Here is an 18,665-nt window from a genome sequence, read left to right as displayed (position 1 = left end):
ATATGAATGCCGAACACTGGTGAATAAACGGGCCAATATTGGTCCTGGCTTCTTGCCAATACTGGCCCAATATGAATGCCGAACACTGGTGAACAAACGGGCCAATATTGGGCTGTTATAAAATATAAAAATGGGACAATACTGGACCAATTGTCAATATCGAGTATCGGCTATAAAGGTTGGGCCATTGTTGGCCTAGTAGTATTACTGGAAGTCTGTCGGCAATTCCTACATGGGGAGTTGTCTAAACTGGGTCTGTGAAATTCACGCGACTTTAAGTTTGAATATCTCCGCAAAAAGCAATATTGTTTCAATTTCTTTTTTTTTTTATTCGAAAGGTTAAACAATTCTGCGTCGATCGAATAAAACAAATTGAAAAAATCTCCATATTTTAGTCACGTGTCTTTAAAAACGTAACTAAAATATGGTCATGCGACAGGGAAAAGAGGAAAAACAACACATGACTTTACTTTAATCTACGGCCCTAAAATTTTTTTATGGCCTTCAAATATGTCGCGCTAAATTAATACTCTAATAGACACTGGTTTAAAACTTTTGAGTAGATCTCGAAGACCTATATCTGGCACTGGAAGGATTAAGTTTCAAGTTTATCAATAATTGCAGAAAGGGTTGTAAAAATAGGTCGCGGGGAGAGAAAGATCACCAGGTTTTAAATTCATCATTCTGTTTCTTTTGCAAGGATTTTTTCCTCCGCGACGTCAACTTATTACCACCTACGTCAACGTATTACTACCAGTTTTTTTTTTTTTCACGAGAAATTATACATGAAAAAGAAAACACTCCGTACACGCGTAATCGCCGCGCATTACACATTTAGCACATTTGCGCGCTCATCAAATCAAATATGTGCGCACGAAGGCGTTTGAAAACCGCGCCAATAAGGTCAAACGTGTGTCTCTCTCGTTTCGCGCTCGACTTCGTCGATGAACTCGGCCAATAAATTTGCTTAATTGGAAAATGAATACGTTCCCCGGCTACTCTTTCCGAAGTTTTCCCTCTCTCTGTTAACACACTCGTCTATTTTTCTTTCTCTTTTCGCGCGAGTTTTCGCGTCTCCGTTTTTTTTTTCGAGCATCAACTAAGTAATTCGCGCACGAGAACGAAATAAAACACAAATGTGTTTAAAGGGGTGTAAACCTCTGCAACATACATTTCTCTAACCCAAAGTGTTTCGTTGCGGAGATTAATCTCTCTTTTCCATACTGTTTTTTTTTGTTTTTTGTACTGCTTTTTAGTGAAAATTTAAGTGGTCGCAAACTCTCTCTTTCTCTTTTCCCTCCCTCCCCCCTCTCCCTTTTCTCTCATCTCACTTTTTTCATTTTTGATATTTGAGTTGTTAGAGATAATTAAATTCTACAATGAAATGCAATGGAAATGAAATCTACTTTGAAATTAACTAAACAACAAAGTTTGTAATTAAAAAACCAAGTCGAAATCTCTCTCGGTATACGTTTGTGAATAGTGCAACATTGTACATACATACGTATATACACGTTATATATACACGTTATACATTATATATAGCGTACATACGTACTATATATATATATATATATATATATATACATATATATATATATAGTTATTGCGTATATCATTTGTCAGAAAATTTGTCTGCGTTTAATAATACATAGCTACAGATTAATACTGAATACGTGTGTTTATGAATAATGGATGGCATATTATAAACGTGAATTGCCGCAAACTGCTGATAAATTATAGTTTACGTGCAATATTATTTCACCGGCGCATTCATTTTTGAGTAATCTATCTTCATCGGTACATTATTACAGCTTTATTTACATGACATATATTTCGCGGAAGAACAATGAGTGCAATTTGCAGTTGAATCTTTAATAGAAATTGCAAAAGCTGCTTTATACAAGACCATCGCGCCGTAACGTTGTACGCTCGGAAACGATGAGGTCGATACAAAAATAATTTGGTTTAACCAAATTATTTTGCGGAATGTTATTTCTGAACCGCTGGTTTTCGTAATTTGATTTTCGTAACTGTCAGTGTATAAAACAATTATTACGTTCCACCGTGTAAAAGTTACTCGTAATTAATTTACGGCGGTTCGTTCTCATTTTTTTTTTTTTTTTTTTTTTCACCTTTCGAAGAATCGAGAAAAACTTATGTGTTTTCCAATCGCCTGCTTCACTTGATACGTATGTCTATCATCTGAGATTCTATTGAACATAGAATGTTATCCTCGCACTGATTGACGAGTCACGTTAATGAAAACAGTGATTAGATAAATCTGGGACGCAGAGCGAGAGTCGCGCGCAACGCAAACCCATCGAAATTGTATCAGTTTCTTCGCGCAAACTCTTCCCGATCGATTCATCTATTCGTTCATTTTCGAGAAATTGTAAAAAAAAACAACTTGTTGTTACTTAATATTTTCCACAAATTACTTCTCTATTTACTTCGATTGTTGACGTAATTAAAAATCACGAACACACAGTTCAAACTTTTTTACTTAAGAAAGTACGTCCTCTCTCTCTCTCTCTCTCTCTCTCTCTCTCTCTCTCTCTCTCTCTTTCTCTCTCTCTCCAATTAAGAATTTGGTGGCATTTCAACTTTTCCATTCGCTCTTTGGAAAATTGCGGCCGCGGCTTATCTGCGCGGTAAATACGCATTAAGCTGATAGAGCCCCTCGGCTTAATACAATTCCGAGACTATCGAAGGAAATCAGAATCGCGGCGAGAGAGGCCTTGCGGCCTGGCGTGATTAGCAACCAGCCTTGACTTTCGGTAATACCGAGAATAACGCGCAGTTATATAGTTCCCGTACCGGGGACGAATCGGGGCCGGAGGTCGAGACCTTCGGGCGTTCGGGTATTCTCCGTGGAATTCGAAAAATTCAGAACTCGTCCATCGCCACTGTGGTGGTAACCACGATGAGGAAGGGGAGGTAGGTACGAAAAAGAAAGGATATCGTTTATCGTATCGCGAGATATCGGCCGACCGCGCGCGCGCGCGCGAGATACACAGTCGCGTTACACGCCGCGGACGTTACTATTGCGCGAACGTACGTTTTAATTAAAGGGTAAATTCGATTGAAATTGTCTGGCGAAGCGTGGCGGCGGTTCTACTCCCCTTTGTTCTCTTCCCTCCCGCCGCTCTCTGATGTGCCAAATCTCTGTGTGTGTGTGTGTGTGTGTCTATTACGCGAGAGGGGGGTCTTCCACCACACACACGAGCATCGTCGCGTCAGCTCGCCTACCGTGGAAAATGGATTTTAATTTAATTCCCGTGGTACAAAAGCGCGTGCACACCGTATACATCGCACGGACACACAGATACCTCACACGTACTCCCCTTTCCCCTCCACTCTCTTTCTCTCGGGGGTCTACCCGCTTCCCCCCCCCCTGGGTTAACTCGATTACATCGCTCCCCCCTGTTATAAGAGCACTCGCTTCTAGACGCGATGCTCCGTACGTTTGTTCGATGAAAGCGAGAGAAAACGCGGTGGAAGAGAAGATCGGGGGGGTAGAGGGGAGGAGGGAGATTGCGGCAAAAATGATTAGCTCGGAGGCACGGAAAATTAGCGGCGCATCTTGGTACATCAATTGACTGCGAAAACTCTCCCGAAACACACACCACCTGTGTACACACTCTGTTTGTCATTCGACGAACGTGCGCGCGCGCGCGCACGCTTCTTGTTGTTCCATATACATCACGTTTCTCTCGCGGTCATCGATGTATGTATATTACCGTTCTCTCGGTTTTTGTTTGATGTACACAAACGTCGTGTTGTTTGTGAGAAAAATTCATTGACCACTTTCAATCGAGTAAAATGTTTACTTTGATTTGTTCAACGCGGTAACGCGAGTGTATGTAACCAATTTTATTTTTCGATACCTACTTTTTGGAGAGAGAAGATAGGGAACAGAGAAGAGAAATCGGAGCTTCCCACGTAGCTTCGTAGTCTTTTTTTTTTTTTTTTATTTCGCGAATGTGAACGAGAGACACATAGCCACAAAGTTCACGACTATAGACCGGTTTGCGATAACCTATTCTGACATAAGAGCTTAAAAACTCACCGTCATCTCGGCGCAGGAGTGATCGATAAAAGTCAATTCCGATTCCTCGCCGGCCAACAGCACGCTGACGGTCTTCTCGCCGGACTCGTCGTCTGGAACCAAGAAATGCGTGGATATCGCTGCGATGCTTTTACAGTTGTTTAATTAAATTTTGGGGGAAGGGGGGTGGATGAACAAAGTTCAAAAACGAACGGTCACTCGATCGACGAGCGGTAACGACGTTAAAAAAACTCGGTACAACGTCAAGGTTGATATTTTAATGGAGAAATGCGACGCGCGAACATCCCATCGTCCCCATAAGTCGCATAATTATTCACTCCGCGAAGTGCACTTTTGGATTTTAATTTATTCCGGACTTAGGGCACTCGAAAGAGAATGCAAATGGGGTCGAATTCAAATTCTCTCGTCGATCTCATGGGCGACGAGTTTGATTACTCGACGGAAGTCGAAATGATTCTAAAACACGAAGCGCGCTCGAATTTGCTTGCTCGAGAACTCCCCTGAGCTTCTACGCCGCTCGCTCAACGCCCTTCACCGCACTTTTACCGCGGGGGAATCTTCCGGCCAAGTAAATTTAAGCACTATTTATATTGCTCCGCTCGAACAAATAAAATAAAAAAATTAAAAAAAAAAAAACTTACAGAAACAAAGATTGGCGGTATATATATTGTGAAAGCGCCATATGTATAAATCTCCGAACAATCCACAATTATCAGTATTCAAATTAAATTCGATTCGATTGCCGCACATATGTATGAACCAAAAAACACCGCGCTCTCTATTCCGGAACCGTTCGCCATATTTCTCCGGACGTTTTTCCGTGACAGGTCGGGCAAAACAATTACGCGCTCTCTTTCTCTTTTTCTCTCTCTCGCTCCCACTCTCTCTCTCTCTCTCGAAAGAGAGAAAAAGACAGAGAAACATCCGCGCTTGTTTTCGTTCCGGTTTGCTCGATCCCCGGTCTGTGCGGTCTTGTCTCGTTGTTTTGGCTTCTTACAACACACGAAGAGTCGCGTGTCCGCAGTCGATCGATCGGCGACACATCGCGGAGGACGACGGGACCGAAGGACGCCGTTGGATTTTCCGTTGTTGAACGCGATGGCGTAACTCCAGGTCGAGACTCACCGATCGAAGTGTCGTAGGCGTGCAGGTACTCGGAAGTCATGAATTGCGACACCAGCGAGCTCTTGCCGACGGCGGGGGCGCCCAGCATGAGGACGCGATACGGCGCCGGGCCCTGGGACGCGCTGCTCTCCCGCGAGCTCGCCAACGAGCCCGCCGCTGAATTCCGCGCCGATCCCGGATACGAAGCGGTCAGATGCTCCGTGCTGCGTCGAATAGAAGAGAGACTAGGCGCGTATTGAGATTAGCACGGGACACAGCTAACATCGTCAATTTTATATATCAAGGGGAGGGGGAGAGAGAACATAAAACTAATTTGGGCAGAGAGATGTTCGATGAATTAAAATATATACTATATACGCACACGCTCGCTCACTTTTCTTTTGCTGTCGCTCTCGCGCGGATAATGAAAAGATCGAAGCAAAAAAGCGCATAGATCTCACAGATGCGCGTCGGAAAATAAACGAGGAAAACCGCAAATATTTAATCCTGGAATGTTACAACTTGTTTTTTGTTGAAGTCACGACGCTACTGCACGACCGAAGATATATATACATAGTTTGTTTTTTTTTTTAATTGAAAAAATGAAATATATACACTTTTAGTTTTGCATTTGTTTTACTTTTTAGTATGTAAACACGCAAATGTACATGTTATACGTGCGATGTTTCAAAATCAGAGATTTTGTAATAAGAAGAATATAAAATTGTGAAAGCGCGCGTAATATTCCAAGATTAATTGGTTCGTAATCTTGTAAAAGCGCAAGTTTATTTATCGCGATGCTATAAATAAATTTATATATATTGCACGATAAAAGATAAATAATAATTTGTATTGCGTTTGACATCCTGTATAAAACATTCTTTAAATATTTATTATTCGTTAATAGATAAAAAAAAAAAAAAAAAAAATTGAATCATATCCTTCGTGCAATTTTGTATCGTGGTGCACGTTGTGCTCATTTTCTGTCGAGTTTAAGATGAGAGAAAAAAGAGAGAGCGCAGATTAAAGGATAAAATAAATATTTGCAGAGAAATTTTTATATTTCATTTGTATCCGCGTCTCCCCGTTTCCATTAAGAGATACAATATTTTTTCTTTACTGCACTATATATAAACGATTAAAAAAGTTGTCTGTCTATTTCTCTCTCTCTCTCTCTCTTTTTCTGAGAAGAGAAAAATTAAATCTCTAGTTTAGATTCAAGAATTATCTGAATTAAGCAAATATTGCACGCGTTATATCTGACTCGACATCAACTGTCATGTCGAGTAATAAAATATCGGAAAAAATCTCGCGTATCAGAATGTGACTGACTTTTTTCCTCTCTTTTTCTCTTTCTCTCTTTCTCACTCTTCTACGTGATGTTCTAAATAAATAATAAAACCACATGTCGTGCACACACGTACGCGATATATCATCATCGCGCAAGTCTCGCAAGACTCGCGTCGAATTTCAAGACGCACACGTGTGTATTTTTTCTCACAAATATAAAACGTTATTATATATCAGCGGAAATTTCATCAGCTGCTGGTTTACCGCGCCGGGTTCGTAAACTTTTGAATTTTCATCGTTGTTGGAAAGTAGAAATCTTGGAGTAATAGCAAACGTAAATTAAGATTCTCGATTAAACCTTACTCGAATTAACCGAGAACGCGCGCTCCCGGCTTAATTTACCCTTTAACATTTAATATTAAACGCATCCACATAATTATTTTATATATATATATATATATATATATATATGTATGTATGTATACATATATACCTCAGGTTATAAATTTTCGCAGACAAAAGGTCAATTTTGATTTCGCGTCACGGACCAGCGCGCGCGCGCGCTCACCTACTAAATACAAACCTCAGGTCATATTTCATGTAATATATTTGACGGAAAATGTGTATTTCACATGATATTCATTCTTCGGTTACACACACCCACACGCGCGCGCATACATCGCGAAAGAATTTAATAAAGTCATTTGTAAAGAGAGATAGAGAAAAAGAGAGAAAATCGTAACAAGTTTAGCTGCTCTCGCGCGGGAATATTCCATTTTTTGCACCTCGTCGGTGATAAAGAAAAAGTCAAAATCTGTGTAACCAGATTCTGTCACCGCCCACGTGATGGAATCTGAGCGGTCTGAGTCACTTCGCATTTTGATAACTATCTCAAAGCTGAATGCTTCTCCTGTTCCGATTTTCACTCTCAAACGAGAGAACACGAAGGTTTGATTCGTACACACACACACACACACACACATTTTTTTCCACAAGGAAATTAACGTGTATACTATTTAAAAAAATATTCATTCGCAGCGTCTCGATGTACATGTTCGTCACGTTCGATGCTTGAGGACCGCGCTCTAAGGTCCAACGCGCGTGTCTACGTTACTTCAACACACGTAAACTCACGCGTTCGATCTAGAGTGACGGTCCGCGACAACAAGTTCGCACAGACGAAGAAGAAACCCCCGGAGAGATAGACGCCGGAGATATTCCACGGCGCGCTCCTTTCCGAGGCGGACGACGAAAGCGGCGCACGCACTACTCTACTCACTACTCTCGAACGTGTATCGCCCACAGTACTCTCGCGATACATCGGATAATACGAATGTCGATGCGCGATATATTGTACAGTACTGTGGCCCAAAAGTTATCGACGTTCCGTTAATGAAAACGTATTTTCCTCGTCGATTTTCCGGCGCGTAATATAAAATCTATATCCCTCCTTCTCTTCTCTCTCTCTCTCTCTGCTTAAATGTAACGAAGAGAAATTTGCACAGTGCGCACAGAGCGCGGCCGCGACGTTTCCAGAGACGATGACAACAGTCACGCGAATACATAGCAATTTGCCGCACTGATACGAGTCGGTGAGTATGATAACGGACTCGCAAACACACACGTACACACACATGAGTATACGTACACGGGAAATATACAGCGTTCCGAATTGTAAGGTATAGTCGTAAACATAAAAAAAAAAAAAAGGAGGGTTGAGATATGTTTTCTCTTAATAATGTTTCTCGGAATGGGAATGCTCGCAAGAGATTCATCCATTCACGGGAATATATATTCGCAAATATAAACCAAACTCGCGTTTCGGTCCACTTCGAAACTCGTATAAAAAAAAAAAAAAATTATCTGTTTTATTTTCGTTCGCTATATTTGTTTCAATAAGGGCGGACGCGAAATATATTCGACATCGAAAACTGCGATTACACGCGGTGTCGTTCGCGAATGTTAAATATTTCTCGCGTCTGCTGTGAAAACATAGACTGAGCGCGCGCGGTTTATTTAAGCGTATTTTAAAGAGATACGAGGGAACTAACGTATCTCTCGGAGGTATCATCCTCCGTATCGTTGAACAACCTGAGAGCTTACCTCGAGTTGCTGGACGCTACGCTGTTGTTGGAACGCGATCTGCGACTCTTGAGGGAATCGCCCCGATTCACCACCCCCTTGCCGGTAATGCTGAAGTGCCGCAGTCTGTAGTATTCCTCTTCTACTCCGGTATTGGGCATACTCGCCACCCGCGATCTCTGTTGTGGAAGGCACAGGTAATTCGGTCGGCCAGAAGAGCGACTGCCGGGGGCCTTCACCGATTGCGAGCGGCTGTGATGAGGACTTCCGTATCTGCAACAGCCCCCCCCCCGCTCGAACGTCATAATCCGCGAATGATACGCGACGTGAGGTAGACGTTCGAAAGGACAGGTCAATATACTTCAATGTAAACGCGGTCGAGAGAGAGAGAGAGAGATAGAGAGAGATAGAGAGAGACAGCTGACGTTTCAGAAAAATCGCGGAAAACCAATATAACAAATATTTAATAAAAAAAAAAAAAAGAAAAATATCCTAAAAATAGTTAAAAACAAAAACAAAAAAAAAAAACAATTAGAACCGTGCAATATATGGCACGTTGACAGTTGCGAGTGGAGAAAAAAATTTATCGCGTAACAACAAGACTTTAAATTTCAGATAAAATGTTTCTTGACAATATATCGAAGAAAAAGGAAGGCGTATTTTTTTTCTAACTTTCGTAAAACCGCGCGTTTGTTCGGAAATCTTGAATATTAAAAGGCGGCTTCGTTGTTTGTGAAACGCATAATGCCTCCTTCTGTCTTTTTATTCGATCAATATATGGCTGCACAGCTTCTCGAGATTGCACACATGGTCTCTCATCCAAGTTTTTTTCCTTCGCTCGCAGCGTCTGACGTTATCTTCCGAAGTATGGATTTTCCTTTCCTGCTCTCTCCCTATCTCTCTATCTTTGTGTAAGTCCGTAAATATTGAATATCCCTGGCTATAAAAACTTTCGACAAGATTTCCAAGTTTTCTCTCAACTGCGCGAGATCGAGAGCGTATCGAATTAAAATACATATGAAAGAAACGATGTTTATAAAAGTTTGCAGCAGTTCTCTCGAAACGGTTCAATAACTTTTTAATATATTAAAACTCTTCGATTGTATGTACATATCGCCGACTTTTCTCGACGCCTTTCTTTCGAAATGGATTTCTCTATTAGAAGTATTGCAAGGAAAATGATCTTATATCGCTGAAAAATCGACAAGAAAAGAATTGCAATTATATTTCCACCGGTTCTCTCTCTCTCCTGAGAAATTTTATCTCCGTGACACACAAGAAACGTATTACGCATCAATAATTTTGCGACAATTTATTATATCCCCGTTATCATTATTACTCATCGGTCATATACACCCACTCCATCGTTTATTCGGTCTTACAGAATCTACGACGTATATTACCGATATGTATAATAATATATATATAATAATGTTATATATAATAATAATATACATATATACGTGTGTATCGCGCGCGCGTGGTGTGATATATCGTAAATTGTTTATCGACTAAACGAGAAACCGTCGAGAATAACGGTATTAATAATAATAATAATGTGTCAATCGATGCATATTCGCTCTCTCTCCCTATCTCTCTCTCTCTCTTTCTCTCTCTCACCTCATCTCGAAATCGTGTATCTCCTGCAGAGTAAGGGTGTTGGCGACGTCGAGTAGCTGCCTCATGTTTTCTTCTCGACGTCTCGCGTCGGCGTCCGGATGCAGCAAAATCGTGGCCGCGGGCGCGTCCAACGACAGAGACGGCTGTTGCACCACGATCGTCGCCTGGGTCGATCGCTTGCCGCTGCCGCCGGCACTTCCGCCTTTCGGAAAATAAAAAGTTCAACCGTCCGTTATCAACTGTTCCCGTGTATCTTCCGAGCTCGCGCGTATCACGAGTCGGCGGAGAACGAAGTACGTTCCCGTTCGCGTTCCCGTGTTCCCTTCTCGTTGTGTACCGTCACTTTTCGCGGCCCTTGGCCTCGTTCCCCCACCCCCCTCCCTCGTTTTTCTCGGGCAAAATTGCCGAAAGGGTGCGCATTACGCGAGAGATGCGTGTCTGACGACGATACGTCTGTGATTATCTCTCACGGAACCGCCGTCGCGGTAAATCATGTCGACGATCGTAAAAAAACGTCGCGAAGCGCTTCAACGGTAATTACAGCGGACAACGTACGTCTCGAGTTTTCTTTTAAGATGTAACCCACTCGCTTTTTCGGAATTTTTTCTTTTCTCTCTGTTTTAGAAAAGCAAAACATTGAAACCTTCCGCACGAATTACACTTTGGTAAATTATTATCACTTTACAATAAAAATCGTAGGGACATTTAATCTGATGGAACAAAAACAAATTCGTATCTCAGTAACGCCCGAGCGGTGTGTGATTTCAATTAAAAACAACGGGAAGATTTTAAATCAGATTTTAATACCTATACGCGCGTATATACACGCACACACATAACTTATCTGAAAAACTCAGCGCATTTGATTCACGGACGGTTATATGCTTTGTAAACTTTTTTCATCTCGTGACCGTTCTCGCCGCGTAGTAATTTTTAGCGTAGGTCGACGACGAGAAGATATCTAAGACGCGCAAAATCCCTCGTTTAAACAAAAGTTTCCGCAATCTGCAAACTCTCGAGTCGCGCGCGATTGCAATTACCGGGGATTCCATCCGGCGTGCGCGCGCGCGCGCGCGCGCGTTAGCGACGTGACAGACGGAATAATAACGCAGGGATTGCGAGAGAAATAAAGTGAGAATGACGACGGCGGTCCCGAGCACACTTGACGGTGTGTGTATGTGTGTTCTTCGGTGAATAGAAACAGACAGAGATAGATAACAACTAAGCGTGAATTTCGATAGCAGGAATCGCAAAGCGGCATTCCCCAATGTATACAATTTTTCTCTCTCGCGCTTCTGATAATCGGCGCGATCGTAATAATAAAAGAGAAAATTGCGAGAAAATTGCGAGAAAATTGCGTCGTGTGTCTCGCGAATCGAAATTATATTAATCTCGAAGGTTTCAAAAGTTTGGTGCGATATGTTACAAAGCGCGCGACAATGATCGATCGCGCGCTCGATTTGACAAAACCAACAACAACAACAACGTTCACGAAGCGAAACGTGTATAATACATTTATCGAGAAAATTAGTTTCCGCGAAATTTAAATACAGACTTCAATTCCTGATATCGCGGCATTGTGTCGTCTTTGTTACACTAATTAATCTATAATATATAGAGGTATAATATATATATATATATATATATAAATCTATTTATCTATATATATATATATATATATATATATGTATATACGTATATCTACCAACTCCACACATGTGATCACATGTAAACTACACAAGAAAGCAGAGATATACGGAGGAGGTAGAAGTTTTCGAGTTAATTTGCATTTATATGCAAAATCCGTACAACAAAGCGCAAAAAAAAAAAGAACAACTTCTTAAATATAAAGTTTAATATAACGTGCAAAGAAAGCACGAGCATTGTGGAAAATTTTTGTAATGTAACACGGTACACGTTGCACGTTTTCTACCTCCTACCTTCGCGAATCGTTTCCATAAATATTAAATAAAGTTAATGAAGGTTTAAGAGCTGCTAAAGATCTTGTTCCAAGAAAAAAAGAGACGAATTATTTAAACCTTCGTTAATTTTACCTAATGTTTATAAAAACGTTTCCGCACGGTGGGATCACACCAAGCCAGATCAATGTTTTGTTTTGCTCTTTTTGTTTTTCTTTTTTTTTCTTTTTTTTTTTAATTTGTCGTTCGGTAATACGGATTTTCAATTAAGCCGATCGAAGCTAGGCGAAATTTTCTCTCATTATCAGTTGTGTATATACGAGCGCCGATTACCGCGTCGCAGACTTTCGCGGGACAACGAGCGCGCGCGAGCGAGCGATTAACATTCAAGAACACGTCGGCATTTTTTCGCGTCTCTCACGGGAATGAACTTTCGTTCAAGGACGTAATATCTATTCTTGTGTTCTTTTTTTTTTTTTTTTTTTTTTCATTCTCCCTCCTTTTCCCACTTACGGGGTCGATAAACGTCGTAGCTGCTCGTTGCCCCGAAATCTGAAATCCGCGCGAAGAAGAGACGCAGAAGCGTGTGTATTTGTGTGTGTTTGTACGTGTATGTATGCATGTATGTATGTGTTTACGATCGACAACGCAGATAGAGGAGAGGGCGGACACGCTTTGCGAAGGCAAAAAGAGATATGGTGAACAAAACAAAAGAAGCACAAAGCGCATTCGCATAGTCGCATATATGTGTGTGTACTATACATACTGTATCCACCATGTACCTTAACTTGTAAAACACCAAGAGTGAGCGGGAGCGGCCGCCGAAAGAGATCGGAAAAAAAAAAAAGCGCGATTGCGTTAATCATTGTGTTATCATTGTTATCCGTCATAGATTTCTTTCACGCGCGCGTATCTCCTCGACGGCCGTCCCACGCTTATGTGCGTATGTGTGGATACGAGAATGTCTATATTCATCTATTTGCCGACTATGTAATACCTATTGCGCAAAACGGGAAAAAGAGCCTGACCCATGAATGAATGGCTGAAACGAGTGGATGAGATTCTGAAAGAAAAGAACATCAATTCATTTCCTTAAAGGTACCATCCATTTCTCTTGTCTGCTCTCGTCTCTCTCCTCTCTCTTTCTCTCTATCTATCTCTCGATTTCTCTCTCTCTCTCTCTCTCCCCTTTTCTCTCTCTTTCTCTCGTGCACACACGAGAGTTCGATTACCGTCCGATGTCAATTAAAGCACATCTATATGACCCTCTGCCCGGTTAATCAAACTTGGCTCCATCTGTGCCGCGAGTGTCTTTGAAAACTTCTTGCGAAAGTGACACAGAAAGAGAAAGAGAAAGAGAGAGAGAGAGAGAGAGAGAGAGATAAATCCAAAGCGAGGCAATTTAGATCTCGAGATCAATCAAAACGCACCGGTAATTTGTTATCAATGACGAAATTAATAGCTGCGTTGCTTCCAACTGCGGAGTTTTCGTATATTGGATTACTTAGCGATGGATCACGAAGAGCTTTTGCGTTTTAGCGCGCGGTTTTTACGAGAGCGATATATTATAAGAGACTAGACTATAAGCGCCGCGCGTATATATCGTATATACGAGATAAGAAATTCTATAACCTCCGTGCCGCGATCTATGTAGAGGCAATAAAAATGTTACTATCTCGAGCGACTCCACGGGCGCAGTGTCGGTCGATAGCCTTAGTTAAACAGCTCCGGTTAGTCCGATTGACAGCCTTGACTTAGGGATAGAAGAGTGAGGGAGAAAGAATGGAAATCAGTAACTACCACTACTCGCAGTCGGACACGCTAGTCCAAGGTTGACCGGTTGGCCGCTTTTCAATTTGTAATGATATAACCGCGAGCGAGCGAAACGATCGATCTCCATTAGGCGGATCCAAGTTCATCAGGTTGATTACCGCGGTCAGTACCGAATTGGACCCAATGCGTGCTGCGAAATTGGAACGGAGAAAGAGAGAGAGAGAAAGAGAGAGAATTTCAGACCGAGAGTAAACAAGAGAAAGAGAGAAACACTCACGCCTCGAAATTAATAGAACAACAATGGAGGGGAAGGAAAGGCGAAATGGCGAGTGCGCGAGAATTTGGACCTTTCGTCTTTTTTTTTCTTTTTTTTTTTTTTTTATCGTATTAACGAGAGTCGACGACGTGCTTCCGTCGCTGTCGTGGTTTTGATGCCACAAAACCTCTCGACGTCTAATTTAAGCGACTACGTGGTTTACCGCGACGTGTGATTCTTCTCTCCATTCTATCGCGGCGAGCAAATAAGGGTGGGAAGACAAACATCTCGAGACACCTTACCCGTCGATCGTCCCCGTGATTTCGCACCCGCGCTGCTCTGGGCGTTGCACCCCTGACTGTTGCACGGTTGGGTCGCTCCTATGAGCGATATGTCGAGCGGATTGGTCGTCACATTGATGTTGGGCCTCTTCTGGCTTCGCTTCAGCTCGCTCTTCTCCAACACGTTCGGCTGACTCGAGTTGACCTTTCCGCCGGTCGTGTAATCGATCTGATAACCCCCCCTGGTGTTCTGCTTTTCCTGGGTGGACACCAGGTTGCGAATCGACGATCGCGTGTCGATCGAATCGGGCTGACCCGCGTCCACCGAGCCCCTCACGGGTGTGCTAAACGTTCGAGCGGAGACTCTGTGTGTATAGGTATCGTCGCGATTATACACGCGAGAGGCAGCGATTGACGAATTTATAGCCCCGTGTCGGAAACGCGTCCCTCCCCCCCTTCTCCCCCCAAACTCCGTTTTTCGCTGTCGCCTGGGAATGAAATTTGGGGCAGAGGGTCACAATCCGACGGAGTGCTACGGAATCGTAACTTTAACGCGCGCGAACTTTGTGTTTACTCCGCAGGGAGAGAGGAGGAAAGAAGATATAAATCGAATAGAGAGGAGAAGCGCAAATTTTTTTCCAGAAGAAACCGCAACCTCAACCGAGGCGGTAATTTTTAATCAAGAAATTGTTACGCGAGGCAACTTTCAGAAAAGAGAAGAAAAACTGCGTAGTAGATTACGTAGTTATGCATGCTCTATTAATGAAGATTGCGTTCTTCGAAATTTTCTAGTTTTTTGTTTTTGAAGTTTCGAAATAATGAATATATTGAATCTTCGCTATATCGTTTATTTTTAAAATTTGCAAAATTTTCTTATAAAAAACAACGTCTTTCAGAGACGGACTTTCGATATCTCTCGTTTCGATATGTCTGTATACGCTCCCTTTCCTCGCTTTATAACGTCGATCTAAATAAACGAAGAAGAGAGCGCGGATAGGACAAATTCTACGCTCGTAAAACCCATCTTTCAACGCGGTGAGACGTCGTCGCGCTCGCTGCCTCTCTCGTCTGATCACCCATTCACCGAAGTCCCATTCACAACGCCGTGTGATAAGAGGTCAATGTAGTTTACCTGAAGAAATCCGCAGCTCGAAGATCCGGAAGAGGTGGGGTTCTGCCGCTGCCGCCGAACGTGAATCTCGAATCCTGATGCGAACCAACTATCGGGGTGGGCGGCGGAAGCGCCGTCGCGACCTCGTTGCTGCTCGTTGACGCGTTGTGTCCTTGATTGGCTGAGGTCGTCGCTTTGTGATTACCGTCGGGTTGACCGGAGTCGAGTCTCGATCGTCGACTGGACGACGGTCCGGCGGCGGTGTCGGCGCCGTCAAATCCGCACAACGGTGACGTCGGCGACGACGCGGTCGGCAACGGCGGCGTGGTTTGATTGCCCGCGACAGAAATCGGCGACGTGGGTGACGCCGACGGCGAGGACGTGCGGCTGTTCACGACCGCGTCATCGTTGTGTCCCAGGTGGCCGGACGACGGTGGCTGCGACGACGAAGTCGTAGGGGGAGGCGACATCTCGGCCGGCACGTCGATTAGATCGAAGCTGTCGTCCGGCTGCTCCCCGTCCGTCGTCGTCACCTAGAAGAACGGGGAAAAAGATATTGCGCATCGTATTATATTTTATGTACACACAGCCGGTTGATAGTTAGTTATCTCTTATACGCCTCGTTCGCGTGGTGGGATTTGCATAAAAGTGCACGGTGCGAGGTGTCAGGTGGGGATCGATCGCGACATTTCGTGTCCGGAACGATTTTTCCCGAAAATACCTCGAGACATAAATAGTTTTTCTATTACGAGTAATGGAACGAGGGAATCGATCCCAGCGGATTCACTTTCGGAAGATATACGGACGGACAAGATTATTTCTCATCTGAGTGTGTGGAGAAATCGGAAGTTCTTCGATTTGGGATTTTCAGTCCCGATGAGCGAATAAAAGTATAATGTTGTAAATATCGGATTTTACAGCGGGCGCGTTATAAATTTTCTTGGATATAATTACGATAAGATATATTTATAACGTCGATTCTCTCCCGCTTCGTCACGGGAGCTCGTTATTGAACTTGACGTAACACAATTTCCCGAGTTGCGAAACACTTCGTAAACCGATTCAGAAATTTCGAGTATCTTAGCATTTGTGTGTGTGTGTGTGTGTATTTTTGCTTTTCACTTGGCTACTCTCTTCGCGCACAAAGTGTTGATATTTTCAAGTTTGTTGATATTTTTTCCTCTCGTCAAATTACAACAGAACAATCGAGTTATCTGTGTTAGCAAAAAAAAACACAAATAGAATCGAAAAAATAGGTACAGGAAATAAAAAAAAAAAAAAAAAGAGAAATATTATTTATCTTTAAAACGAGAAAAAAGAGAGAGATGTTAATTCGTATCTCCGCGTGGATACGGACACAAAAATCACTTCCCTCAATTTAACGAGAACCAAGAAAAAGAGCCCGCGGAGCTCTCATAAAAATTCCTTGACGGGCGCATATTTTGTTAATTCATTTGAAATTAATTTTTCTCGAGCGTCACGCACACACGGGCGAAGAGCCGTTGTGCTACGGGGATTCGCACGTTTGCCTTCGTGTCTGACTGAAATATGAATAGAGAGCACGCGAAACACATGCTCCCACATTAAATCCCGACACGAAGATAGAGTACACACGCGCGCGCGCGTTCTCGGTGTGAGTGGATTTGTTAAACAACATGTAAGCACACACATCGAATATACATCACGTTCTATCGATATCAGCGCGCGCGTTCGTTCACCGACTTTGTTTGTTCTTTGGTGTATTATCGAGGCACGCGCGCTTCATCAATTATTACGTATGTAATTAACATTTGATACCTGCACGTGGTTGTGAATTATTTTGCTGCCTGACTTTACGCGCGCACTGGTTCGTAACGTAGTGTTGGAAGGTCCACACGCCGCCGATGTAAACACTAATATTAATGCCGAACTTGTTGTTTGGCCGTTTATGGCGCACGTACACGTATATGACTCTCTTATGGAATTAATAAATGATAGGCAATATACACACACACACACACACATACACACACGCACACTTAATTCGATAAACAACCAGACAAGAAAATACCAAGCGGAACGCGTAAATTTTAATTTCCGATATTAATCTCTATCTTGAGTTTAATTACCGTTTCTAATTTTGTATTTCCTCGCGCCCCTTTTAATTAGAACAATATTTGTCCGGAATGATGTTTACGGTTCTCGTCCGGCGTGCGTTTAAATTTATACGCAAGTTACGGCAATTATGTCGGCATGCGCCGCCCACGTAACGAGGGGAGAGGGAAAAGAGGAGGAGAAATTTACACGGGCGCCCGAACACACACGACTGTAAAACGCCGCGGTACTTTTGTATGTTACGTATGTATATATATAGTATATACGCACCATGGTGAGCATCGTGTTGGCGCTGTCGGTGCTTGTGTTGATCGTGGTCTCGGACGCGGTGCTCGAGCCCATGACCACGACTTTCGGCACCGTGCGGCAGCTGCGGCTGCCGCCGGCCGCCTTGAAGTTGAATCGCCGGATCGCGGACGACAGAAGGTCGCCGTCCCGTCCGCTGTCAACCGCCCCATGTTGACCCCGCGCTGGCTGCGACTGCGACGTATCCCCCGTTTCACACGCGTTACTCCCCAAACTGCCACATCTGGTTGCCGACTCGCGATTCCTCGCGCACCCCTGAAACAAATTGTGGACTCGCGCGTGACATTCCGCTCGGAACGACTCTCCTGGGAGAAAGGATTTATATAGATACATATATATATATATATGTATATTAAAGACCGAGAGGGAGCAATTCTCGTGGCTTCTTAGTATTCCGAGTCGTCGCGATCTAATATCGCGATTACCATTGAATAATTCATTCGGGTGCGTTCGATAATTATGTTCGCTTTTCACAGTCGGTGATTAACCTCGATTTTATTCGAAAGAGCAAGTTATTACAGCGTTTGTGTGATTCTCATACAAACGAGAGAGAGAGAGAGAAAACAATTGTCGTATTTTATCTTCCACGCCTCGAAGGAATACGCGGAATAAAAATTGCCACATTTTATTTAATCGTCGAAAGAGAAAGCACGATACAAAAAACAGACACGTATAAAATACATTTCGTCTTAGAACGAACGTCAAAAAAAAAACAAAAAACAAAACATTTGGAAAAAAGTCCATGCCCGTTCGTCGA

General features: G+C 42.9%; 1 protein-coding gene across 1 annotated transcript in view; it reads right to left on the bottom strand.

The window, feature by feature from the left end:
- The window catches only part of LOC109853308 (flocculation protein FLO11-like), a 25,999-nt gene extending 8,055 nt beyond the window's left edge, over nt 1–17,944 (bottom strand). The window contains exons 1-7 of the mRNA XM_020425259.1: nt 17,873–17,944; nt 15,530–16,041; nt 14,446–14,741; nt 10,169–10,370; nt 8,570–8,821; nt 5,198–5,400; nt 4,073–4,164 (exon numbers count right to left, since the gene is read on the bottom strand). Of these exons, the coding sequence (XP_020280848.1) occupies nt 4,073–4,164; nt 5,198–5,400; nt 8,570–8,821; nt 10,169–10,370; nt 14,446–14,741; nt 15,530–16,041; nt 17,873–17,944 (1,629 nt within the window). The remainder of the gene's footprint in view (nt 1–4,072; nt 4,165–5,197; nt 5,401–8,569; nt 8,822–10,168; nt 10,371–14,445; nt 14,742–15,529; nt 16,042–17,872) is intronic.
- Nucleotides 17,945–18,665: the final 721 nt, after the last annotated feature.

Source organism: Pseudomyrmex gracilis, unplaced genomic scaffold (assembly GCF_002006095.1).
Source record: "Pseudomyrmex gracilis isolate BER0280 unplaced genomic scaffold, ASM200609v1 scaffold_45, whole genome shotgun sequence".
NCBI classification, from domain to species: Eukaryota; Metazoa; Arthropoda; class Insecta; order Hymenoptera; family Formicidae; genus Pseudomyrmex; species Pseudomyrmex gracilis.
Note: the sequence above shows the minus strand (reverse complement) of the source record. Positions and strands in the feature narration are given on the sequence as shown.